This window comes from Pleurodeles waltl, chromosome 5 (assembly GCF_031143425.1).
Source record: "Pleurodeles waltl isolate 20211129_DDA chromosome 5, aPleWal1.hap1.20221129, whole genome shotgun sequence".
Lineage (NCBI taxonomy): Eukaryota > Metazoa > Chordata > Amphibia > Caudata > Salamandridae > Pleurodeles > Pleurodeles waltl.
In genome coordinates, this window is record NC_090444.1 from 229250362 (window position 1) to 229277312 (window position 26951).

The 26951-nt window shown below is 43.1% G+C and overlaps 1 protein-coding gene across 1 annotated transcript in view; it reads left to right on the forward strand.

Moving 5' to 3' along the window:
- The window catches only part of MRPS10 (mitochondrial ribosomal protein S10), a 75297-nt gene that overhangs the window by 4643 nt on the left and 43703 nt on the right, over positions 1-26951 (forward strand). Inside the window, exons 2-3 of the mRNA XM_069233960.1 lie at positions 3174-3238; positions 4568-4640. Of these exons, the coding sequence (XP_069090061.1) occupies positions 3174-3238; positions 4568-4640 (138 nt within the window). The remainder of the gene's footprint in view (positions 1-3173; positions 3239-4567; positions 4641-26951) is intronic.

Sequence of the window (26951 nt, forward strand, 5' to 3'; positions counted from 1 at the left end):
TTTTTTTTTTTTTTTTAAACTGGCCCTGGGGGCATATTTCAAAGCCTTTGCACCACTGGCGCTGGAACAGTTTTTGTTTTTTGAGTGAGGGTGTTGACATTAGTGGTCCATTACTGAGGTCACCAGTATTGTGGAAAATCCCACTTTAACATAAAGCATAAGTGTAGCAAATTTATTCAGCAGAGAGTGGTATGGTTGTAGTATGTTGCTGATGGTTCATTTTGTAGAACTCTGTCAAATATATTACTAAAGCATTGTGTGGTAGCACACTGTCATTTAGAGACAGCACCTTTTCCATTGAAATGGCAACTGAACTTGAACAGCATAGTTTTACTGATAAAACTATATAGTACACAAATGATAATATGAAAATTAGGTTTCTCTGGATATTTATAATTTGTGCAGCACTTCGTAAATTGTATTGGTTTGGTTTGATCCTATTAAAATCTCTTTTTCCACCACTCTTCAGAATTTTAAATAAGTGCTTAATTTTTACTTTCCTAACTTCTGAAATGGGTGTACAGTTCATTTATTGGTATCTATAAAAAAATGACATCTGGAGCCTTTCCTTTCACACTCGTTGTGCCCAATAAGATTGTCATATAATTCACTTAAAAAAGTCTTACACTTTGCAGTCAGAGGGAAAGAAAGTGAACACCAATCTCCAAGTTAAAGGATTATAAGCATCAATTTGTCAGACGGCATAGCCTGACATTTGTCTTATGTCTTTGAAGAACAGCAAATGGGACAAGATACATGCAAAATGTAAAGAAATGTTTATTTGTTGCTCATTCACCTTCTGAAGAACAGGACTTTTGCAACCCTTCAAAAACCATCTCGCAACCTACAGTTTGGTAAGAGCTGATCTAATGTCCGTATGTCTGATTCTTAGTAGTTCTGTCCGAAAAGGTTTCAGTATTCGACTTTTATGTGTTCTAATCAACGTAAGATCTTCCACCTGTAAGTTTAAAAAAAAAAAAAAAGTTTTACAACTCTGACCTAACAGAGTGTTTCACATGGCCATATGATGTTGTCTATACTGTTTTATGCTTTCCTACTTCCTCATACTTCGTAGACCAAATAGGGAATTTAAGATTATCAGCTGGGGCAGTTCTGAGGTAAAAGCTGTCATTTATAAACAGAATAGCCCTTTATAATGTTTGCATCAAAAGCTATCAAATGGTGTACCTGAAAACTGGCATTTCTGAAGGATCCCTTGCCTTCAGAGACATTGTGTAAATTGATGCAATACCAGCTGTGCCAATTGCCATACCAATGTTTAGGTTTCCACGTTGCAGTAGAGGGGCATGTACACAGTACAGTAGGCAAATATGGAAAATGTTTAGTAGCGTAAAGCTGCTATAACACACATTCTGTCTTTTACACACAGTGGTATGGTGAAATTCCTATGCACGTGTTTATTAAGGAAGCATAGTCCATGGAGCAGACTTCTGGACTGACCTGGCTTTGAGATGCCAACCCTGATGCCACTGATTCGCTGAATGGATGGGGTTGCCAGTAGTGTAGCCCTATAACTACCTTGATGTAGACAGAGATGCCATAAGATTTAGTAGTTGGAGATGTGTGCTTCGTATCCATTCTGGAACCAAACCAGTATCACCTCTGGACTCAAAACCTCTGCAGTTCCCTTGTCAGCCATGCTAAAAAGTTTGACATTGGACTATAGACCCTTTCTGTTTTCTGCATCCTGTTTCTAATAAAGCCACAGCAAAATAGCCCGCCCCTGGAGTTTGGCAAAAGAGTGTGGAATGATTGGTTGTAGTTATACCTTTACACCTTTTTTATATTGATTAGGGAGTAAAGTTGCCTATGCTCTGCTCTGGGTTTTCTGCGTCACACTACCAACCATAATGATATCCCTCCTTTATGCTCATGCTCATGCTTGATGCTTATAATTGGGTTATAGGTGTTCATATATCATAACCTCCCAAGAAGTTTGTACACTCCTTTGATGGAGTTTGTCCACAAAAATAAAATTAGTTTGTTGACTGGTTGGAATGTGACAGCGTACACACTAAACAGATTTTCACTGAAGTAATTGTTTCACAATTGAAGTGTTACAATATGTGTTATGTTAGTCATTAGTGCTTTATTTTTATCATTCTAGATCATTATTGCAGAGAAGAGTTTTAACAGTGGTCACGTTTCCTTTGTTTCAGAGTGATTTTACATGACCCGTTGTCATTCCTCTTTATTCCTAGATCTGCTGACTTGAGATATATATATATATTTTACAATTCTTCTGAAAAGACATTTGCTTTTATTACACCTCATTGTGTTGAGTCCTTCGCATTTCCAGTGTGTGCACTGTCCTATCCATGATGTATAACACTCTGTATGGCTGACTAGTGCTAACTTTAGCATGCTTGTCACTAACATCTTGAGTAGTGTATTTTGTGGCAAACAGTACTTCTCCTGGCTGACTTCTTCATTAGGGGTGTGTGCTTTGATTTCCTAATATGTGCTTTAATTTGCTCTCATTTGTATTGTCATCTTGGGGCCTCTCAATTCACATACATGGATTAGTCTTACTTTTCTTCAACATTAGTGCGTTTTTAAATGCGTAAAATAATACATTAGGCCTGAATATTTTGAGTAGGCATTCATTTCAGCATATGCACCCCCTTAGAACGGCTGTTGTGAGTTTCGAATAATTATGCATTATGCATGTGCTACGCTTTAAAGTACACAAGAATTTACGTGAGTTTAAGACTATGGTCCTCAAGGCTTCTCAAAGCTGATTACCCCCCCCCCCCCCAAAAAAAAAACATCAGCAGCAAACTGTACGAATCTGATCTGAAGATTTTAAGGAAGATCTATATATATACATTTTTTTTACTGATGAAAGGTTCTTTTTTGTTTAATATGTAATAAACTTAAATAAAAATAAGCCTTTGTTTGATACCCTTTTCTTAGTGAGGTACTATATTTAAGAAAATAGTAATTTATCCATAATCATTTTCAATGGTTGTCTTGCATTTTAGTATGCTTGTTCAGTTGGCTTTGATGCCTGTTTTTAGGCATGAGACATCTAGCTCGTCAAGTTATAGTGTTTTGAAATGATTGGAAGTTATTTTTGTATATGCAGGTTGAGGATTAATCTTGCATGTATGAAGCTAATTTTATATTTTCATTTTACTGTGTTTTATTAGTTATCAAGGATCTTCCCTCTAAACTATGCTGCTGGTCCCAATTCTGCAGTGTTTTCATTTTTTCAGTAAGTATGAACTCACGGTTCCAAAATATACATCACAAACGTTTGCTTGGCATATATACTTGTAAATATTTTATTTTAGTGTTCATATAACACTCTCTTGTGTAGTGCCAAAGCACGTATTCGGACAGATAGCACACTACACAAAGGGGGAATGCGTAGTGGCCGGTGTTGTATTTATTGTGATTCTATGTGGGGTGTGATCTGGTTTTGTGCATGGGTCTCCAGAAAGATTAGTTTATTTTGTCGTTATGCACAGCATCTAGCGGTGTGATGATGGAGGAGGTGTTAGAGACATGCACTCAAAATGTAGCTGTAAATAGCTGCTGGCTATAATATATCATGCAGCTCCCATGTTATGTTTCATAGTATCTTTTGTGATAGAGGCAGGGATCTACCCAGATTGTCATCTTACAGGGGGACTAAAACAATTAGGTAGCTAAACAGTATCAGCCTAGCAAAAAGGACAGCAGCGAGGTGCTGAACACTTACTGTGCCTAACTTACTGCAAGCAACACACAGAACCTTTACAACTACAGTACTTGATTATAAACCTCCATGCTCAGATCCTCACAAACAACTAGTAAGCCAAAAGGCCAGACCTGGAAATCTAAAATTACATTACACTCCACTAATACCCTAAGCCACCTAATTCTTAATCAGATAGTCATTCTACCACCATTACTGCATTTTGTACGTTAAAGTGTTAAATCCTGACCCATGTGTGGGTTCAATAAAAGAATAATCTCACAAATATGCACCCTGGCCACAAAGAACCTGTTTAATATTTTAGGTGCTGTAAGAATTAGCGTTTATTATCGTTTACTGCCTTTTAACAGTTTTAGAGAGTATCAAGGCAGAAGCTCCGAGAGCAGTATGAAGAACTGTATTCTTAAAAATATGATGCACCATAGGCCTACTTCTTTTGACTACAAAGACAAAAATAAAAGAAATAAATAACTGTGCACCTGGATACGTTATTGTGAAAAAGCTTGTTTTTATATGGCACTTAATGCTATGATTTTGCCATTTCTGAGGTTTGTTTAAATAAAATGTTATTACAGTCCAGTTTACTGGCACTTAAGTTATCAATCTTGTGAGGGGGAGGGGTGGAGATGACCCTGTTTCCATTTAAACTCATTACCTGTTAATCAGAGGTCACTAGCAAGCTCAACTCATCGAGCCATTATGAAAGGCAAGAGTGACTCTGGTGTCCTTCACAAGGTTTTTGTTGATTAACCTCTGAAGAAGTGCATAGCCTTTGGAGAACTGCAACTGTCCACCAATAAAACTTGTTGACTTTTATTTTTGTATTTCTTTTTTTTCTTTCAGAAATCCACATTTTTTACAAGAACAGTTCCGTAGTATCCACAGTGACTCTTCCAAACACAGTGAAAATCCTCTGGTATGTAATAGTCCATTCATGTATAACAAAGTATATCCATAGCAGAGAGGATATCAGTTTGATAGACACTTTGTGAACTACTTGTAAACAATGAAAATAACAATTTATGTACAGCACAAAATAAATTTGAATGATCTCTTGACTGTTGAAAGACAAGTGTTTTTATTACCCATGTTGTACTTCTGACAATTCATCGGAGGTATTCCTTGTTGTAGAGATTTCAGTTTAATGATGGGTTTGATACAACATTAAACATGTCTGCCAAAATCTAAATACCATAGAAAACAACCATTGCAACGGAGTAGCCCCTGGCGTCTAAATCAGGCCCTTAAGTTTGTTTTTTTGTTTTTATTTTGTTACAGTGGTTGCTAATATTGTTGTTAACTTGCCTGTGTTTTTGCTGCATATACTTCCTTCCACCACAATGTGCTGTTCAGGTCTATGTTTTGCTTCTACTTTTTTTCCCTGGTGTTTTGTTTATACAATCACTTTTTGCAGAGATTTTGATCGTGTGTGTGTGTGTGTGTGTGTGTGTGTGTGTGTGTGTGTGTGATAACATGCACATACACAATTTAATGAATGTCAACATTTCCGAGCCTTAGTTGAACCTATAAAATGTTCAACAAAAGAAGTGTAAATCTTGCTCAATATAATTAATGCTACTTGTACTTTCCACGGGAATGAGAAAATGTGCATTGCCTATCACTGATAAAATCTAGACATACAGTTCATATTTATATCAATTTATGTTTATACCAAAAGTTAAAATACAGTAGCCTTGCAAGATAACAATTAAAAAAAAACTTTATCTTAATATAGGTGTTAACTAATGTTTTCCTTTAATGCTTGTTTAATTCTGTACCTGCTAATATATTTACCTATACATAATATGCAAATGCAGAGGGTATGGCCAAGATAGCAGCTGAGTAGGAGTTCTGCTGCCCAACTGCAGCCCCAGTGACACCTTACCAGGGCCCGATGTTTGGATCAGTAGGGGAAGTGCCTGAAGGGGCAGAGAGATCATGTATATCCCCCAAAAGGGGAAGATTGCAGCAGATTGGACTGTTCACTGCAGGGTGGGATCCAAACATGGCACCTGCCAAAGACCATTAGCTGACGCTGAGCTGTGTCCGTGCGACTGCCACCTGGCCCGTGATCTAGCTGTCTACATAAAGGGCGCAACAAGTGCTCTTCTGAACGAGAGCCTCACGATCCGAGCCAGCCTCCCACCAGCAACTAGCTCCCACTGACCGCAGAGGGCAAGGCCTCCCAGTGCATGACCGCTGGCTGTGTGTGGACTTGAATGTGAACCAGTGCTGAAAGAACAGACTGCAGCGGGCCACATCACCTAGCTTCCTCCGTGGGATACTTTGTTGGTGCCTCCAGTTTCAGCATGACCTATGGCCTGCATGACCACTGGTAAGAGCTTATTACCATCCCACACAGCCAGCACTGAGCCCACGTAGCTGTCCCTCCATCCCCACTCGTGAGAGCTGATCAACATGTACACTTGGGGTTGAAGGCCTTGACTAAGGTGGGCCACAGGGAGAAAGTGAGGAGCAGCGGATGCTGCATCCCCCAGGACAAGCATGAGGGCTGCTTCTGCACAATTGTGGATTTCTCCTCAGCCACCTGTGTCACTGCCCCAATAGCCGTCAGGCATCACTGGGTCAGGAAAGAATAGAACAAGCCCCACCTGACAAGTAGTGGGGCACCTGGGGGTGCGGGACCACATCCGTTTACCCCTTACTGACGCTCTAAGTGACTGCCCAGTGTCCTCCCACACACCACATCAGTGTCTGTACATAAAGCCAGAAAAGATGCCTCTCTCAAAGACATGCTCCTCAAAACATCCTCCAAAAAAACGGAGCAGCAGGTAGAAATCAGGGAGTCCACAGAGGCAGGGAAATGGGGCGTGACCACCAACCAGGCCAAAAGTGCGGCCCTCCCCTACCAGCTCCTGCCGACGTTGCCTCACAAATCATGGATGTGAAATACAAGGTGGTGGAACTGGGTCAACGGGTACACACCCTGGAACAATGCAGTGATGCCAAGGAAGAGTTAAATAGGAATGGGGCCACCCATTTTGCCACACTTTCGTTTGGATCCCTGAAACACCTCGTGGCACACACCACGTAAGAAGCTTGTTCTGTCTTGGGACTGGGAGACCCCTCTGAGGAGGACAGCCCAGCGACACAGCCACAGGAGCAGCCTGTGCCATGGCTGAGTGGCAGTAAACACCACAAACCCAAAAAGGAATGCTCACAAACCATTAGCTGGTGAGAGGGCCCAGAATACATAGAACTACTTGGACAACTCCAACAAGACAACACCACTTGATACTAAACCCCATCTTAATGGCATTCTGCAGCCCCTGGCACTGAAAGATGTCCCAGATAGCAAGGCCCCTCAACGCAGCACCTACAATTTCAGTCTCCTGAGTCTGGATCTACAGGTATGAGTTATCACTGGTTAGCGTCAGGTTGGTGGAGGGCACATAACCCCCTACACCAGGCTCACACTACCACTTGCCACCAGAACCCTCAAGCCAGTAGTACTTCTTGCTCCCATGAAGGGAGCAGTGCAGTTATGTGTTACACCCCTGTTGGTGAGCGTCCCCCTTCTCCCCTTGCACACACAGTCTGTGCTCCATGCCTCAGCCCACAACTACATCCATCAACAGTCCACCCAAAACCTCCAACACCACTTAGGGACACGCATTGTCCCTCACCACACTCCTGTACAGTCAACCCTACCCAATACATATGGTTAAGGTCCTGTGCTCCAATGTTCAAGGGCTGAATGCATCAGTGAAATGATTGGCACGCTTACATTGTCTCAGCTTTGGACTGCGGTATATGCATACCTCAGGTGACACACCTGAAGAAACACTGGCCAAAGATGAGATCCCAGTGACTTGACAGGCAGTTTTTCTTGTCCCGGTCCACAAAAGGAACAGGAGTGGCAATCCTATTCGCCACTAAATTTCAAGGCTGCATCTTGCAGACTGAAGCGGAGCTTCCTGGGAGACTACTGGTCCTCAGGATATCGGTGCACAAATGCATATTCACTCTCGACATCCTATAGGCACCTCATCCTTAAAGCTCTCTGTCTTGTCACCTTCTCAGCTGACACAGTTATTATAATGTGGGGGGGGGGTGGCTTCAATCTCGTCCGAGACACCACACTGCATAAATGCCAGCACGGAGAGTGGGACAAACCGGCTCCCTCACACCGGAAGACTTTTGCTGGTTGTAAGAGGTGGGCCTTTTGGATGTGTGGAGGGTGCAACATTTGACAACTAGGGACTACACGTTCTTCTCTGCCTCCCACCAGACATATGCCTTCATTGACTATTTCCTCACCTCTCCTTTCGTTTTGGCGGCCTGTACACAGATGGAGGTGGGCATTATAGCTCTCCGATCACACTCCCATCTAAATATCTTTCCATGTACCAGGACATACCACAGCTCACAGATCTTGGTGCCTCAGTGACACCCTCCTGTCATATGACTCGACAATCACGAAAGTTCTGAGACAAACAGACACCTTTCTGAAAACAAATGATACCCCAGACACCTCCATATCTCTGCTGTGGGAAACCATGAAAGCAGTTCTAAGAGGGACCCTCGTAGCCATCTAAGCACAGCTGAACCTAACTAGGAAAGCTAAACATCCCTCCCTAGAGAGCCAAGTTAGAGCCCTGAAATTCGTCTATAAGCATGCCAGGTCCCATGAAGTTCAGAGACAGCTGACAGTAGCCATTTTTTACCATTTATTTGTTATTAGCCTATCCGGCCTTAACAATAATCACACAATAGATATCAATCCCTCGAACTCAATAAAAATCACATTAAATAAAACATCTCAATAAAAGGAACTATGCTTGAATTTTTGATTTAACATGTGCCAAAATGTATCCAATTTACCATGCATTATCGTAAAACCTGATTTGACCATAATTTACATAAAAACTTAACTTATTTTAGAAAAACATTATGAGTCTAATATTTAAAATGTCTTATTATGGGACGAGTCATTTGGGGCCTTGCATTGCCTTCCAGCCATTTAATAAAAGCCCGAGGCCTAACCCAGTTTACACTACCCTGCACCTATTTCCCAAGCTAAATAGGCACGACTAGTAGGTGTTCGATTTACCTGGCCTTTTTCCCTCCCCAGTTGCACTTCTTTGTTCCTTTGTTCTTCGTAGGGTTGCCTTTTTGGAGGCCAATTGTCCCTTTTTCCTTTGATTTAATTTCATTGGTTTCCAGGTCCAGTGCTGGGCGCGATGGTGCAGGCGAATCAGTGATCCACCCAGGCTGGTTGCTGAGATTATAATTTCCAGGGCTGCCCTGAGAACAATATTTTGCCTTTGTCCGGGGTGCGGGAACTGGAGCTGTTGTGTTGTCCACGCACATGGTTGTTCTTATACTTTGTTCGTTTCGTATATACTCTGGGGTCTCTGCCCTTCTATTTTTGCCTTTGCTATTATCTTGTTCTGCCCCCTCACTAATGGAGTTCGGAGGCTGCTGGCATTTTCCGTAGTGGTCTTGTACTATGTTTGAGTAGTGTACCTGAACTAAATGTTCAGTTTTTGTAGCTGGGAGGTGCTTATCGATACAAATGCTAGGTTTGGATGTTCCTGGGCTCCATTTGGGTTGTTCGTTGGCTGGAGGATCATTTACCTCGTTTATCCCATGATTTGTTCCAGGGTCTTTTCCGGACCACCTTTCTTTGTCTAAGTCATGCCCAGATGCTTGGTGTCCCCTGGGGGCCAGTGGGTATGCGGTTTATATGGGAATGGTGAGTGCAACTTTTGTCGCACAATAATCCGGGATTTTTGTTTATAAAGTTAAAAACTTTATCAGTGGGTTTCTCAAAACTCTCCGACTTAATGCTTTTATCTTTATACTGACGTTGGGCGCTCTCATCACCTGTGTTCCTGATTTCTCCTATTAGGCCTATCTGTTGTAACATGTTTAAGGCCTTTCCTGCTGGTGCTTTTTTTTTTCCTCTAGCTTTCTTCCATGTGTTTTTCCATCTGCCTGTTAGTTGAGGCCTTTTACCCGGAGGCCTTTTTTCTACTGTGTTTGGGACTTTGCTTCCAAATTCAGGACTTCCATTTGTTCTCTCCCTCTTAGGTGTCTGATTTTTTGCATCTGGATAGTTCTCTCGTCCTGGGCCGAAGTGCCTTTCTATATTTTCTTTGTCTGCTGGCCCTTCAATTAAACTAGATTCTGTTTTTCCTAGCTCGTGAATGCACCCCTGTGTGCTTTTAAGGTTGTGTTTGCAGTCTTCGATTATGTCTTTGATTACTTTTGGGACTTCCAATAGTTTTTCCAGCAGTGGTCCACAAACTTGTCCATCCAACTTGTCCATTTTATCGGCCACTGCTTGATGCAACAGGTTTTCCCTAATTACGCCCTCTACTAGGGCCATCCTGTAATCTATAGACTGTATTGAGGATGTAAGTTGTTTGGTCAGTTCAAGTTGATCATCAAATTTTTGAGACTGGGCCATGATCGTTGTTGCGATTGAGCCCAGTGTTGCACATATAACTTTCATGATACTAAGAATTGGTTGGTCTAGTGAGAGGTCATCTCCATTTCCACTTTGTTCGTTGGTTATCTGACCTTCTGGATTTTTACCTTCCTTTCCTCTGTGGCCGATTATACTACCTTCCAGGAAGTTTAGATCTTCTGATGTTATGCTGTTTAGTTGAGGGTCTGTGTTGCCAATAACGGAGTTGTCGAGTGAGGACAGCTCCAGACTGAAAGAACTACTGTTGAGTCTGCCCAGCATTAAATTAGTTTTAACAATTTGTCTTCCGCAGTGAAGCTGTGGCGCTGGGGTTTTATGGGTCTGTTTAGATGGTGAGCAGTCTGTTTCTGGACCCATTACATTTTGGAGTGCTGTGAATTCTGCTTGGGCACATTGTGGAGAGGATGTTAGTGAAAAATTCCCGGAGTTCAATAGTCCCGTTTGGGGGTCAGGATAAGGTGAATCGTTGCCTTTTCTTTGCTCTCCCGAAAAGTTGCTCCACTTTGGGGGGTTATTTAACTCCACTTCACCATCCCCAAGAGGATTACTCATTGGGCAGAATAATTGCGATAAACCAACCGGTTGCTGTTGCTGCTGAAGTGGGCGAGTATCCTGGAGCCCGGTCGCTGGTAGCTCCAGTTCACCCCCCCCCCCCCATGTTGTAGCCACCCACTTCCCCCAATGGCTGTGATCGGAGGCCACTGGCTTTAGGACTTTGCGTTTGCGGCTGTTCTGAGTTCAAGTTCACTTGGTTGTAATAGTTAGTGATAGTGTTTGTTTTTGGTCTAGTTTTCCTTACTCCCGTAGATCCACCCGGGCCCGGGAGCGTCGGTGTATACTTATGTCCCCTGCACAGAGGAATTAGAAGGCCCCCCACAGTTTCGCCTACAGTTTCTCCTGCATTCGGTAGGGCACCCCCTATATCGTCAGAGTCAGTATAGGCTGGCAAGCAAGGCAGTGTCACCACTTCTAATGTCCCGCCTGACTCTTCTCCTGGCTCGGAATCGCTTTTGTTGGCGCGAGACCCGAATTGGACACCCTCTGCTGTGTCTGCTGTGTCCTCACCTAGGTTTGCGAATCCCCCCTGGGATTGCTGGATGGTTCTGGGGTCCTGGTCCTGGTCCTGGTCCTGATCCTGGTTCTGGTCTAACCCTAGGCTTTGTAGACTTTTGAGCTCCTGCTCTGATCTTTGGGAATCCGCTAGGTGAGTGAGCGCCTTGTTGGCCTCCCTAGCCTTCTTTGTTTTTCCTCTTGTCCCAACCATCCTCCGGTTACCGTTCACTGCTCACCGTTCACCACTCCCCTTGGCTCCTTGGTTCCTTACTGGGTTCCTTCCTTGCTTGGTCTTTAGAAGAGACCACCAACAACAATGACAAGTCCCAGTCCAAGTCCAAGGCCAAAGGCCAGCTAGGGCCAACTAGGGCTATGGCTAGAGCTGTTGCTGGGTGAGGCTGGGTGAGGCTGGGTGAGACGACGTGGCGCGGTTGAGTACCGATGCCGGAGCCGAGGGCAGGAGCAGGGGAGGAGCAGGAGCAGGAGAGGGGTTCAATGGCCAGGATGGACTCCCCCTCCCCCCCCCCACGAAGTCTGCTTACCCGGTCTCTCCCGGTCAGTCCCGGTCAGTCCTCACCCGGTCTGCTCTCCCGCTCAGCGTCTTTTCCAGGAGGGGCTGCAGGAGGTCACAGGGGTCCACAGGGGGACGGCAGGGCTCCTTCTCCTTCTCCTTCTGGCTCCCTTTGACTCTGGCTTCTGGCTTTCCGGCTCCTCCAGCACCCAGGTTACGCCTGGTCCTGCCGGAATGCCAACCCACAGCCGGGGCGCACAGAGATCCTCTGACCCCCTAAAGGCCGCGTGCTCCGTGCGTGAGCCGACCGGCAAGAATTCTCCTCGGGCCCCCAAAAGCAGCAATAGCGGTTGTGGCAGTAGCGGCCGCGTTCGGCAGCGTTCGTGCTCCGCGCTGCACTCGGCGCGACGTGAACCACCCGGCGCCTACGTGTATCCAATCTTGAGCTCGGCAATCACGCGAATCAGCGAAACTTCAGAAGCTGACAGTAGCTTATAAGCAAGTTAATGCTCTGAACACTGACAGAGTGGAATACACCCTCCGCCGTACAAAACAGAAATGCTATACAGGGGTGAATAAAGCCGGGCAGCGTAAGCTCACATACTCTGGGCCCAGACCCACAAACACCGGATATCAGAGATCCGATCCCAGGCAGGGCACGTGGTACACACAGATGATATTGCACGTGCCTTTGAGCACTTCTACCCAGCCTTTTGTGCAGTAGACGCAGTAATCTCTGCAGACGCAGAGTCCTATCTAGCCACCATCCCATAATGCAACTCCCAGGGCCAGAAGCACAAACTTTGGAAGCAGACATCTGCTTAGAGGAGATTCTCTCAGCCATAACATAACTGCAACTGGCAAAGGCCCCTGATCTAGATGGCTTCACTCCGAGCATTTACAAAGCATTCTCCACCTAAATGGCTCCCCCATTTAGTATGCCTCTACAACTCCTTCATGACCACGGGTGCCCTCCCAGGGTCCATGAGGGAGGCAGTGATCGCCAAGCCAGGGAAATACCCCACAAAATGCTCTTACTTCTATACCATCTCCCTATTAAATATCAACGCAGAACTCTTACAAGCATCCTTGCTAACTGTCTCAATTTGCTCATTCAAGGCCTAATTGACCCAGACCAGGCAGGATTCATACCGGAAAGGGGATGCTGTGACAACACCAAACAATAGTTACGCCTTATCGAAAAGGCACATTACTCTTGAACCCCTATGCTCCTTATGTCAATTGATACTGAAAAAGGGTTCTTCCAAGTGCGTTGGCCATTTCTGTGGTGTGTCCTCTACAAGATAGGTCAGAGCCCAGGCTTCAAGAGCTGGGTAATGTGTAACTACACTGGACCAGTGGCCCGTGTAAGGATCAATGGCCTACCCTCGCAAGCCTTTCCTATCATTTGAGATACACCCCAGGGATGCCCCCCCCCCCCACTTCCCTTTACTCTTTGCCCTCTACAAGGGGCCCCTAACAGAGAGTATCCGAAGACTCCAGCACATCTGCGACATTACTATTTGCTGACAGGAACACAAGATAGCCCTGTATGCAGATGATGTCATGGTCGCCCTCTCACAACCCGAAACATCACTGCCTGCGCTGATTTGGAATTGGAGACTTTCGTCACAGTAGCTGGCTTTAAAGTGAGTGTCCAGAAATCACCTGCACTTATAATAACACAGCAGGACAAGCTACTCCTAGAGCATCAGTTTCCTTCCTGTGGGAGGACTCCTGGGTTCCCTATTTAGGACTTAAAATGTTTTCCACACCTGGGATAACACTGGGTGGTTGTTATGCAGACCTTCAGAGTTGAATCCGCTCTGATCTACAATCCTAGTCGAGCAAGGCCTCTCCTGGTTGGGTCATAATACTGAAGTCAAGATGACTCTGCTCCTCAAGATAGTATTCATCTTGCAGACACCCCAGGTCTCGAAACAGTATAAAAATGTTAATAGACCTGCAGGTCGGGTAGCTTGAACAGTCTACTTGACCTAACTGTAATGTACTTGTCCCGGAAACGGGTCTCAAATTCTGTGATCCTCACATGAGTGCACCTTCAAATATGCAAGAAGAGCATTTCTGCTGTAAAAAAGTCCTCTTTTGATGGATTAAATACTCTAAACGTTTTCTCCATGTATAATAAATATAGCCCACATACAGGGCAGACATGATCCAGGTCCATATGACTTGCCCCTTAGTTTACTAATAGCTTTGCCATCAGGGCGGGAGTGTTTCTCAGTTTACTTTTAAAAACTCACTTTTAATAAGTTACAGCATGATGTGGTATTTTAATGTCATTTACAGACAGTGCATTTCTACAAAATGTACAAAAACTTTCCCACTAACTTGCAGCTTTACTGATAAAACTATATAGCGTATCAACAATCTGTGAAAATTAGGCTTCAGAAAAATTTATTATTATTTGCACATCACCAAGTTAAGTTCTAACTTTTTTTTTTCATCCTATTAAAATATATTTTTTCATCACACAAGTACAAAAAATGGTCTTTTGCTGAAATATATTTTGATATGTTTGAGTTGTGTTAGTTATATAAATGTTGGATGTTAGGAAAGACCTGATACCCACAGCATTTCATTTCACAGAGGTCAGAAAGTTCACCTTACAAAATCCTGGAACTCTGCAGTCACAAGGAAAAGTATTTGCATTGCAAGAAGACAAACTGACTTTGACTCTGTCTCTGAACACAGAGCAAATGTGACAAGAATACGATTTAAAGGCATCTTAGTTGCTAATTCAGTTTCTGTCTGAACAGAACATCTGTCCTTTGTTCACTCACAAGAATGGGCGAGTAGGTTCTAAAAATAGCTCAGCCTCATAAAAAATTACTCTTCATAGCGAGTGGTTGAGTAGGTTTTTCGAGCCCTGCACCCCCTCCCAAGTCCTTCATAAAGTACAGCAATTGATTGCAGCCTTTGTCAGAAAGGGGGAAGGGTGAGGGGGGAATAGAACCTCGCATGGCTCAGAAGTGAGCATACCTCTCAGTAACAGCGGGAGGCCTTAACTTACCCTATGTTAACCACTATTACCTTGCAGCTGGTCTAAGTTACATGGTGGAGTAGAGGACACTGATGCTTTATGGACCAATAGCTCGAATACATATCGCAAAAATCCCCTGACACCTTAAACACCGCCCAATCCCACCTTTAACCTGCTCCCCCACCCCGGATGCTTATCTTACCTGTCACCAGCAGCGTGGAATAGAGTTGTGACACTTAATTGGCTATCTACATCCACCTCTCCTTTCACAGCAATTATACGAACTCCTGAGTCTCTCCCTCACCTCTCTCCCTCTGTGACCGGAAGTGCATGTCAGGCCTAGCAGACAGTCAACTGGAAGTGAATAGGTGACCTGTCTGATCATACGGGCCTTATGGATTTCCCACATCTCCAGGCTAGTTCAGGGCTCTCTGTTGAGGAGGTCTGGATCTCTCAGCAAGTAGACTTCTCAAGAAATCTGAGAAATAGCTGATTACGAGACTTGACAACAAGGACCTTCTCTCAGACATCTACACATTTCTTAATAAACCCACAGCCTTCACCAAATTTCCATCACAAAGGCGATGCAAGAATGAACTGGAACAAACATTCACGCCAAAGCAGTGGAAATCCATACTGTACAGAGCCCACACCTCAGCTTGCAGTGCAGCAGGACAAGAAGCATTAGTTAAATCCTTCTATTACTGGTACTATACCCCCGCGAAAGTGGCCAGGTGGAAGTTCGGCAGCTCGAACACCTGTTGGTGCCACTGTGGCCACGCTAGAAGCCTATCACACCTCCTTTGCAGGCCTTGAAAAATCATAAACATTTTACTAGACCTGCAGGTCAAGTAACTTGAATAATCTACTCAACCTAACTGAAATATACTTGAAGTGTAAACTGGTCTCAAAATTGTGTAATCCTAGCCAATTATCTTATTTTACAGAGGCACCTTTACTTCACTCTCACATATGAGTGCACCTTCAAATATGTGAGTTCAGCATTTCTGCTGTATATAAAAACTCTTTTGTTTGATTAAATAGGCTAAACGTTTGCTCCATGTATAAAAAGCCCACATAAATGGTACACATTATCCCTGACTTGCTTCTTAGTTTAATATTAGTATTGCCATCAGGGCAGGTGCAGGAGGAGTGTTTCTCAGTTCATGTTTTAACACTCACTTTTAATGAATACATTACTAAACCACGATGTGGTGGCACACTGTAGATTTACAAGAGTGTAAATTGCCCATTGAAATGGGCAAAAACTTTCCCACAAACTTGCAGCTTTACTGAAAACTATATAGTGTATTAAAATAATCTGAAAATTGGGTTTCAGAAAACATTTATCATTTGCATATCACCAAGTAGTGTTCTGATTTGTTTTCACATCCTATTAAAATATTTTTAAATCGTGCAGAAGTACAAAAAATGGGCTTTCACAGCTACTGAAATATTTCTACATTTGACGTTAGCTATTTAAATGTTGTGTGTTAGGAAAAATCTGACATCCTGTATCCTTTCATTTCACACACTGTACAGCAGGTCAGAAAGTTCACCTTACAAAATCCTAGAACTCTGCAGTCAAGGAAGTAAACTGACTTCTGATCTCATTCTTTGAACTCATAGCAAATGTGATAAGATGAAAAAAAGATTTAAAGGCATTTTATTGCTCCTTCAATTTCTGAGTGAACAGAACACCTGTTTGTCAACTCGTCAGAACAGGCGAGTAGGTTGTAAATTTAGCTCGATATGATAAAATCTGATTCGCCATAGCGAGTGGGCAAGTAGATTTCTCAAGCCCTGCTTTGGTGATAGCCCAAACTTGAGAGATGTTGGGGAGATGTGCTCAAGGACGTTAATGAGATCTTTGATACGGACATTTCCAATCTTCCTAGCTCTGTACTTCTAGGACATCCAAACGCATTGATGTACACACTATATTCAGGCAAAAGGAAACCATCACCATGGCATAGAAAGCCATTATTTCTAAGTAGGGTACCGATTTTACCTCCGATCATACAGACTGGCTGCATAAGCTATGGGGCTTTACTGACATGGACAAAATCATAGCCTTGTTGGCAGCTGCATTGCCGCAATTTCACAAAATGTGGGACTCATGTATCTAACATCTAGCACAAGAATTCTGAGAACTCGCCTGCTCATCACAGCCTCTGGATCTTGTGACTCACGCAAAGCGAACACACCGGAGATGCCCACGAGGGAGATGACTAATGGCATACCAATGGTCTCGCCCACAGAGAAAAGGTGGCAACCCTCTTACCTGATTGCATTCCCAAGTTCACCCCCAGACCCTGCCCCACCCCATATCCCTTCCCAAACCCTTCTCTTTCGCTAAGTTGACTTTGGTTGCTGCTTCTTACTTCACCTCACCGGCCAGTGGATGTAGATGAGTGTATGTATAGTATACCAATGAAATTGAATAAAATAGAGTTGAAATAAAATAGATTTGAACCATAATATTCAAATATAGCAACTGTCCTCCTCCGGTTTCTTTCCAGAAGCCGCATTTGTATAAAGTAAAGGTTCCTTCAGCAGGTAATCCTGGGGCAGGACAAAGATCTGTCATCAGCCTTCCAGCAGAAGTAATAAGAGACACAAACCCAAAGGCCCTGTCTGGAAATTTCTGGCTTCAAAAAATCAAAAGCAGGTCTAAAGGCTTGAATAATCTTCTTGATCTAACAGTAATGCTCTTGACCCAAAACCTTGTCCCAAATTGTGTGATCCTAGGCAAATATTTTATTTCACTGAGCTGCAGTTTTCAGCATTATCAAATATGAGAGGACCTTCAAATATATATATATATATACACGTTCAGCATGTCTGCTGTACAAAAAGACGCTTTTGATTGATTTTAATAGACTTTGCTCTATGTATAAAAAGAATCTAGCCTACATATATGGTACACATGACCCCTGACTTGCCACTTAGCTCAGTAATAGAATTGTCATCAGTGCGAGGGCAGGAGGTTCTCCGCTTGTTTCAAAATTATCAATGAGTGGAAATCAGGTTTCAGCAAATCTTTATAATTTGCACTTCAACAATTAAAGCATTCTGAATTACAAAAAATGTGCTTTCCTAACTGCTGATACATTTTGAAATATTTGTACAATTCATTTCCAAGCTATTTAAATGTACGTGACACAAAAAAACTGACATCCTGCAGTCTTCAATTTCCCACTCCCTTTAACCCAGCAGGATTGTCGGACAATTCAGTTTACAAAATCATCTAACTTGGCAAAGAAAGAAAAGTAAGCACCAGTCTCTATGATAAAATAGGCAAAAATGTGTAAGAAGTCATAAGCTGATATTTGACCTCTGTCTCTGCACTTATAGCAAATGTGACAAGCAAAAAAGATTTACAAACATCTTTATTGCTCATTGACTTTCTTAATGACAAGAACACCAGTTCTTTCCCAGCTCGAGCTCCCCTGCCAAAATGGGCCAGCTGGCCCTAATAACAGCTTGCCCAAATAAAATCTAATTTACCATAGCAAATGCCGAACTTCACTTTGAACAATAGAAACTGCAGTTCCACCCCTCACACTATCCATCTACCAAATGTTCAGTGCTCGGGAAAAACAAGTAATCAGCAGCCCCTTTCTAACAAGGCTCTCGTTGAATTTCTAAGGGGAGCCTGTTCTCCATCCTTCTATACATTAGCGTAGCCACTAGAATGCAGGCAATGTACTTCCACTGTCTAGGGAGGCTGTCCTCACCCTTATGCTGTGCAATGCTATAAAAGGGGCACCTATAATGTACCCCACTTTTTTTTTTTTTGTTTTTTTTTATTTATGGTGTGCCCGAAACGTTAATGGTCATGAAACATCCATGCCAGTATTTGCAGATCCTCCTTTTTGATTATTTAGCCTGTATAAAATTTCATGCTGATATGATCATGTTATGTATATTTGTAAAGCGCACTATGACCCTGGCGCTGAGGTGTGTGTGTGTGCCTAGCCCTGTCCATGGTAGGTTGCTTAATTGAATTCCTCAGCTTCTTGTAGAGTTCATGAAAAGAGGATGCTCTGATGTGGAGTGGGAGGGTGTTCCATGACTTGAGAGCCATGTAAGAGAATGTCTGTCCTCTTGATCTGGTGCACTGTAAGTGTGTGAGTAAGAGTCCTGCAGAGGGGAGGTGTCTGAGTGGTTGGTGGAAGGAGGTGCAACTGTTCAGGCAAGACTCCAAGTGCAAATGCCGCCAAGCGGAGAAAATATGACGACAAGAACCCTCTACAACCAAATTCTCCACCCTCAAAGCCACCATTCGCACCCATCACCAACTCATGAGCACCGCCAAAAGAGATCACTACAAGCCACGCCTTGACAACAACTCTCAAAACAGCAAAGAACTCTTCACCATCATTAAAGAGCTAGCCACACCCAAAGCCAGCAACATAGACCCCCCCCCCCACACACACACACAGCCCCTATGTGACGCCCTCTCCAACCACTTCCCCCACACTCACTGCTGATCAAATGGATGTTAGCCCTTGGCATAAGAGGTTCAGTGCTTTTATCGTTTACCTCCTTTTTAACAACATCTGTCCCATAGGGTGAAACCTGTAGATTTTGTGTCATGCCCCAAGCAAATATCTATAGGAGTACCTCAAGGGTCAGCGTAAAGTCATTGCTTTTCAATCTATCAATGACACCCTTTGCACATCTTATTGAAGCAAGGGCGACAACCTCTTTTACCTACACAAACGATCTGCAAGTTATCATCAGATTTGATTCTAACACCTTTATGGCTGCTGCAAAATTGAGAGATTGCAGGTATGCGCTAGCTGATTAGATGGAGTTGTATTCCTTATTGTAAAAATAGAGGCAAGCCAGAGGGGGTGATATTTGGTACTATTTCGGCCTGGATCACAGAGTGCTGTCTGGACAGGTTGGGTCCATTGCCGGTGCCAATGAGTCATGTCCAGAATCTGGGAGTGATTGTATACATTGACTTGAATTTCGAAAGACGTGCTTTTCATCTGTGCTATGCGATTTAGACTATGGCCTAAGGAAAATTCTGCCTTTCATCCTGCTATCAGCCAAGAAAAACATGATCTAAGCTCTTATCTTGTGCATGGACTACTGCGATGCTCTCTTGAATCTTCAACTCCTGCAAAGGGGGTCAGCGCGGCTGATTTTGGGCCTCAGGAGAGATTCAGCCATCTCCATACTTCTGATGAGCTTACGAAGGCTGCCAATGAGAAAGAGGTGCAACTTTAAAGCACTTTCCTTGTGCCACAAAACCATTGTTTAAAAGCTGGCTTCCTACTTGCATGCATTCGATTATTTATCTTTATGCTCCTGCCAGGGAACTAAGATGGAGTCTTCGTTGTCTCCACCAGTATCAGAAAAACAAGGCAAGGTGGAAGCTTCCTACCTGTCATCACCTCGAGAACATGGAATGACCTCCTGCTTCTATTTGATTTCAGTCAAAGTACTGATGTTCTGGAAGCAGTTGAAGACCTGTATGTTTCAATTGTGAGCGATGACACTGAGTAAAGGTTTGTACCAGGTGTAGTCCCCCTTGCTACCCTCTTTTGAGCGCTGGGACACTTCCGTTCAAAGTAGCTGTGTGCTGAATACATTTCTTATTGTAAGTGCAATACATAACCCTTCCTACCCACAATAATACCATAACTCTCAGCAATATGCAATTAATTGGAGTTGATACAGGCTGCATGATAATTCCCTTACACCGCCTGAACTCGTACATTTACATAAGGGGAAACTACTTCAGGTTATGGACATCAGCAAATACTAGATCAGTTCACAGTAATAAACCAACTGAAAGGAAATGTCGCAGGCCAACACTGGACTTCAGTTTAGTCCACCACTGCAGATCCCATCCAGCTGTCATTGCTTCTTGACATTTCACAATGACAGTCAGATAAGGGATAATGTTAACAAACTCCATCCTAGCAGATCTCTCCAACATTTCTCCCTCCAACCTATGCCTGCTCAGGACCATTCATTTAAAAACGATATCTCAAACAACCCAGTGCAGTTATCATCAAGTAGACTATGATCTTGAAAAATATGATAGAGACCTGCAGAGCTGTTCAAAGCTGCCAGCTTACCGAAAGCCATAAAACTGCATGCCTCTTTCTCACAGCTTTTCATCCATCACACTGCTAAGCACTGTATCCCATAAGAAGTTAGCCGCACCTTGGTGGCCACTACGCAAAACATGGAAACACTTCCCGCACAGGATCAACCAAAGACAGCACACTTCCAACCACACACTGCATACATAGCGTGCTAGCCATGTGGGCAAGTGCTTCATCACCCTGCATGGGAGTCGTAAGTGCTATAAGAAATGTTGCAATACAGTACAACATAATGTATATATTACTAGGGAACGCCCTGACACACAAAGATTCCATCCTTGTCTGCTCTGCATCTTTTCCCAGCTCTGCTAAAGGTATTTGGAGTTTAGTTTTCCCATTTCTAGAAACATTGCAGAGGGTAGACTCCTTATTGCCTCTAGTTTCAACACTGGATTTTGTGTGTGGATATTCACTTCATTGATAAAACTAGAGTATGAGGGTTCACCATTACTGCTACATTCATTCAAATTATTGCATAGAAGATGCATTAAGGAACTAGGGATTGGTCTGTAGAAATGTTCTGTAATTTGTTGAGCGAAGGAGACGTTATGAAGCATAATGGCTCCAAAATGGAGGCTGCCTTTCTCACGTTGTAATACAATTTCTGATTTTCACGTTAGTGGCACAGTGGCACTTGTAGACATGAAGGGCTGTTTGTACAGTGAGCAGTTGGAGGCAGTCGTTTGCTGTGCTAGCTTTATGATTCATATTATTACCTCAATATTATGTTAGTCAGTATACATTAAGCATAGCTTACAATAACAAGTGTTATCACAGTGGTTCTGCTCAAGATTAAAGCAATGTCAACAGTCACATTTTTAAAGCAGAGACCTCTGTTACACCCTGCTCCCCCTGAAATTACAGTACATTATTGCAAAGAAGAATTGTCATCAAGTATAACAAACGTGTAGACAGCTAAACAAACGAAAGAATAAAAAATGTGTATTACAATTGTTATATTTAATGGCAAATTGTATGCGCTATGTGTCAAAGTAGGAACTTGCAAGTATATGATATATAATAAATCCAGAGCGGGATTCACTATATTTGATGTAGACAGGGTGCCCTGACAAACCTTAGCATGCCATCATTTAATAATAAATACACGGAGATCATGAATATCAATGCTACATAGTTAGCACAGCATAAAGCACTATTCAAGCAACCAACATAGCATATTTATGAGTGACGGCATATCCGGTGGTCTGTGCTGTATGAGCTCCTGTAGGTCTGTGTGCACAGCTGCCCGTCTGCTGGTCTGCGTATATGGTTGTGTGTAGGCATGTGGCTCAGTTTGCTTATTGTATGTATATGTATTTTATATCAAAGGGTGTGTGGATGTTATCTGTTTATGATGTGTGCAGGTACTAAACACATGTAAAACAGTTTACATTTGTCAATGTTTGTTTTTTAATTATGTGCAGTATGTATATTTGACCATTCCCACAAACAAGAAAAAACTGGACACATTCCCCACTGTGCATTTTATTGCCTGACTGGCGTTAATGAGTACACATTCCTCAAAGGATCAACCACCTCTGAGAGACATTCAGCAGGTATTGGCAATTTCTTCTGTGTGGGGAACGGAGTCCCACAGTGGCTTCTTGAGGTGTTCCGGCAGCTTTTCTAAAGTGGTCTGGAAAAAAAAAACACATCAATCAAGACCACAGCATTTCCAGAGAAACAAATCCATTTTCCAAATAGGTTTAATAATGGGACTACCTTCTTTATTTCCGTCTCAAGGCTTTCAGCTACGTTTATTTGAATATATTCTAAGTACACATCAGCTGTGCTTCCGGTTAAATGCTTCAGCTTAAACAAGGATCACAAATATATCAGACAATTAACATCACAATGAAACACATACTTGAATGCTCTAATCCTCATTACAGGAGAGCCTCCACCAAATCTGACCACAACCAGTGGAGTGAAAAGTGCAAGCAATTGTCTTTCAAAAAGTGCAGAACTCCCATAATTCAGAACACAAATGAAAGACTTGTCTCAGGCTACAATGGTGGCTCTACTACCTGCTTCCCTCTACGAGTTTGTAGGAAATCTGACGCCACCATGCGACAAATTAAGAAACTGCTTAGCAAGGCTATTAAATATAGAAAATTCACAATACCAGAACAAGCCTCTTTTCCTGAACACAAACTGGGGAGGTTAGCAAACTTATCAGTTTAAAAAAAAGCAGAGAAACAGTTGCATTCGTAATAATACCACTATGTTTTCATTGTGTCTGCAGGTCACCAAACCTAGAAACCAACAGAAAAAATAAGGATCAATAAATTGTATTTGTATTTATGTAGCAGTTTCTGCCCCTGACGAGCATGCTACTATGGAACCATAAAAGGATTAGTGTACGGAAATATGAGTTAATTTGAGCGGTGTCTGTTAGTTGGATTGAATAACATAATGGAAGGACAGAAGAGGGAAGAATCTTGAAAGTGTTATTTGGGAGATCAGAGTAGTAAGATGAGGTTTGGAATGAGCAAAAAGAAAGATGGAGGAGGAAGAGTCTCTAGAAATGGATTAGGGAGGTCATACTAGTAAAATGAGGTTTAGGATAAGTCAAAGGAGGGATACATGAGGGAGAAATTTAGAAAGGGTTCTTTGGGAAATCATAGTAGTAGAATAAACTTTAGGATGAGCCAGAGTGGAGACAGAGGACATATTGAGATATAGGGTGAGAAATAGAATAGTGCATTGATTAGTCCGGTTTTCTCCTCTACAGTAGGAGTAAAGTAATAAATATATAGATAAATAAGTACATAGAAACAGATTACACATATAAAGAAGGGACTATATCAAGATCCTAAATGTTATTCAATAAAATCAGACTTTCAAGTGTTGCTGTACTGTAAGGTAATTTTATTTGTGATTTTTTTTTTTCTTTTATTTTTTTTATAACTATTTTCTTTAATTGTATATTTTCCACAATATTTAAATAGTGAAGCACTTGTAGAAAAAGTTATGATATTATTTACATATTGTGATAGATAAATACAACAAAGACAATAACTTCTGTGAAAAGTATACAGTGACCCATACACATGTTAAGCATGGAGTATGTATATATATATATGTGTGTGTGTGTGTATATATATATATATATATATATGTTCAATGGCATGTGTAGCTGCAGATACACATGCTTTGCACATCCCGCCATCTAGTGTTGGGCTCGGAGTGTTACAAGTTGTTTTTCTTCGAAGAAGTCTTTCGAGTCACGAGATCGAGGGACTCCTCCCCTTTCGTCTCCATTGCGCATGGGCATCGACTCCATCTTAGATTGTTTTTTTCCGCCATCGGGTTCGGACGTGTTCCTTTTCGCTCCGTGTTTCGGTTCGGAAAGTTAGTTAGAATCTCGGAAAATTCTACGGTATTGTTTGCGTTCGGTATTGAGTTAGTTACTACTGATCAACACCGACTTTTGAAGAGCTCTGGTGGCCCTTCGGGGTTTTGTCGGGGCCTGGTCGGCCCGGCCACGTGTCTCTTCAAGGCTGATGGAACTGACCCCATTCCGCTTCTGCCCAAAATGTCACAACAAGTATCCGTATACAGATCAGCACCTGGTCTGTAACTTGTGTTTGTCTCCAGAACACAAAGAAGATACTTGTGAAGCCTGTCGAGCGTTTCGGTCGAGGAAGACATTAAGAGACCGAAGAGCGAGAAGACTGCAAATGGCGTCGTCGCCGACAGGACAGAGGCATTTGGAGGAGGAAGAGGAAACCTTCTCCGTCCAGGAGTCGGACTCGGACGAGTTCGATCCCGAAGAAACGCCTAAAACCGTGAGTAAGACGTCGAAACATAAAACTCACGAAAAGACCACAAAAGCCCAGGGGACGCCACCGCCAACAGGCCATGGCTTAACCCGTAAAATAGGTGACCGATCATCGCCACCGAAAAAGGGCATGCTTGTGTCGAAGTCATCCGACTCCGGTCGAGATACCGGCACACAGCAATCTCGAGCCCGAGACAGCGGCTCCGAGCAAGTTCGGCACCGGGACAGCGGCACAGAAATGGGTCGGCACCGAGACACCACGACGCCGAAAATAAAGAAAGTGTCGTTGGAGCCGAAAAAGGCTACCGAAAAGGTTTCCATTCTGAAACATCCAGCCTCGGAACTGAAATCGGGTTCCTACACAGAGGAACAGGGATTGTCCTCCCAAATGCAAGGACATAAGTTCGGACAAGAACTAGAATCAATGGAGACGGATTACACTCAAAGGAGGCTTCACATTCAAAAGGACACAGGGAAGATAAGCACTCTTCCCCCAATTAAAATGAAAAGAAGACTTGCCTTTCAAGAAAAGGACAAGCAGCCACCGGCCAAGGTGGCAGGACAGACAACTCCGCCACCATCTCCAACACCATCAATGCACACATCACCGGTAGTCACTCCACCACTGATGCAATCCCCAACGCATACTGCAATGAGTCAGGACGATCCCGACGCATGGGACCTTTATGATGCACCAGTATCGGATAACAGCCCAGACTGTTACCCAGCGAGACCGTCCCCACCTGAGGACAGTACATCCTACACGCAAGAGCAGCAGCTTTTCATAATGTCACCTTGCATGCAGAACCAATAGAGGATGACTTTTTGTTTAATACACTATCCTCCACTCATAGTCAATACCAGAGCTTACCTATGCTACCTGGAATGCTAAAACACTCCAAACAGGTGTTTCAGGAGCCTGTGAAAGGCAGGGCCATAACTCCAAGGGTGGAGAAAAAGTACAACCCAACGCCTACAGACCCTGTGTATATCACGCAGCAATTAACACCAGATTCTGTGGTAGTAGGGGCAGCTCGCAAGAGAGCAAACTCGCACACCTCGGGAGACTCACCACCTCCAGACAAGGAGAGTCTCAAATTTGACGCTGCTGGGAAAAGGGTTTCAGCACAAGCAGCAAACCAATGGCGCATTGCCAACTCACAGGCACTTCTGGCAAGATATGATAGGGCTCATTGGGACGAAATGCAGCATTTCATAGAACACTTACCCAAAGAGTTCCAGAAAAGGGCACAACAAGTGTTGGAGGAAGGACAAAGTATCTCAAATAATCAGATACGGTCAGTAATGGATGCAGCAGATACAGCTGCAAGGACAGTAAATACCGCAGTAACAATAAGGAGACACGCATGGTTGCGTACGTCAGGATTCAAGCCGGAAATACAACAAGCCGTGCTGAATATGCCTTTTAATGGACAGCAGTTGTTTGGGCCGGAGGTGGGCACTGCTATAGAAAAACTTAAAAAAGACACTGATAAGGCCAAAGCCATGGGCGCACTCTACTCCCCACAGAGCAGAGGCACATTTCGCAAAACACAGTTTAGAGGGGGGTTTCAAGGACAAGCTACAGAACCCACAACCTCACAACCAAGGCCCACTTATCAAAGTCAATATCAGCGGGGAAGTTTTCGGGGGCAATATAGAGGGGGACAATTCCAAAAAAATAGAGGGATGTTCCAAAGCCCCAAAACGCCGCAAAACAAGCAGTGACTTCCAAGTCACAAATCCCCAACACATGACACGTGTGGGGGGGGAGACTAAGCAATTTTTACAAACATTGGGAGGAGATAACAACATGCACTTGGGTACTGGCAATTATCCAGCATGGTTATTGCATAGAATTTCTCAGATTCCCTCCAAACGTGCCACCGAAAACACACAATATGTCAAAAAAAACACATGGATCTTCTAGGACTAGAGGTCCAGGCATTGCTACAAAAAGGAGCAATAGAACTAGTACCAATTCAACAGAAAGGAACAGGAGTTTACTCTCTGTACTTTCTCATACCCAAAAAGGACAAAACACTGAGACCTATATTAGATCTCAGAACATTAAATACCTACATCAAATCAGACCACTTTCACATGGTGACATTACAAGACGTAATCCCACTGCTCAAACAACAAGACTACATGACAACACTAGACCTAAAGGATGCATATTTCCATATACCAATACATCCTTCACACAGAAAGTACCTAAGATTTGTATTCCAAGGGGTACATTACCAATTCAAAGTGTTGCCATTCGGAATAACAACTGCGCCAA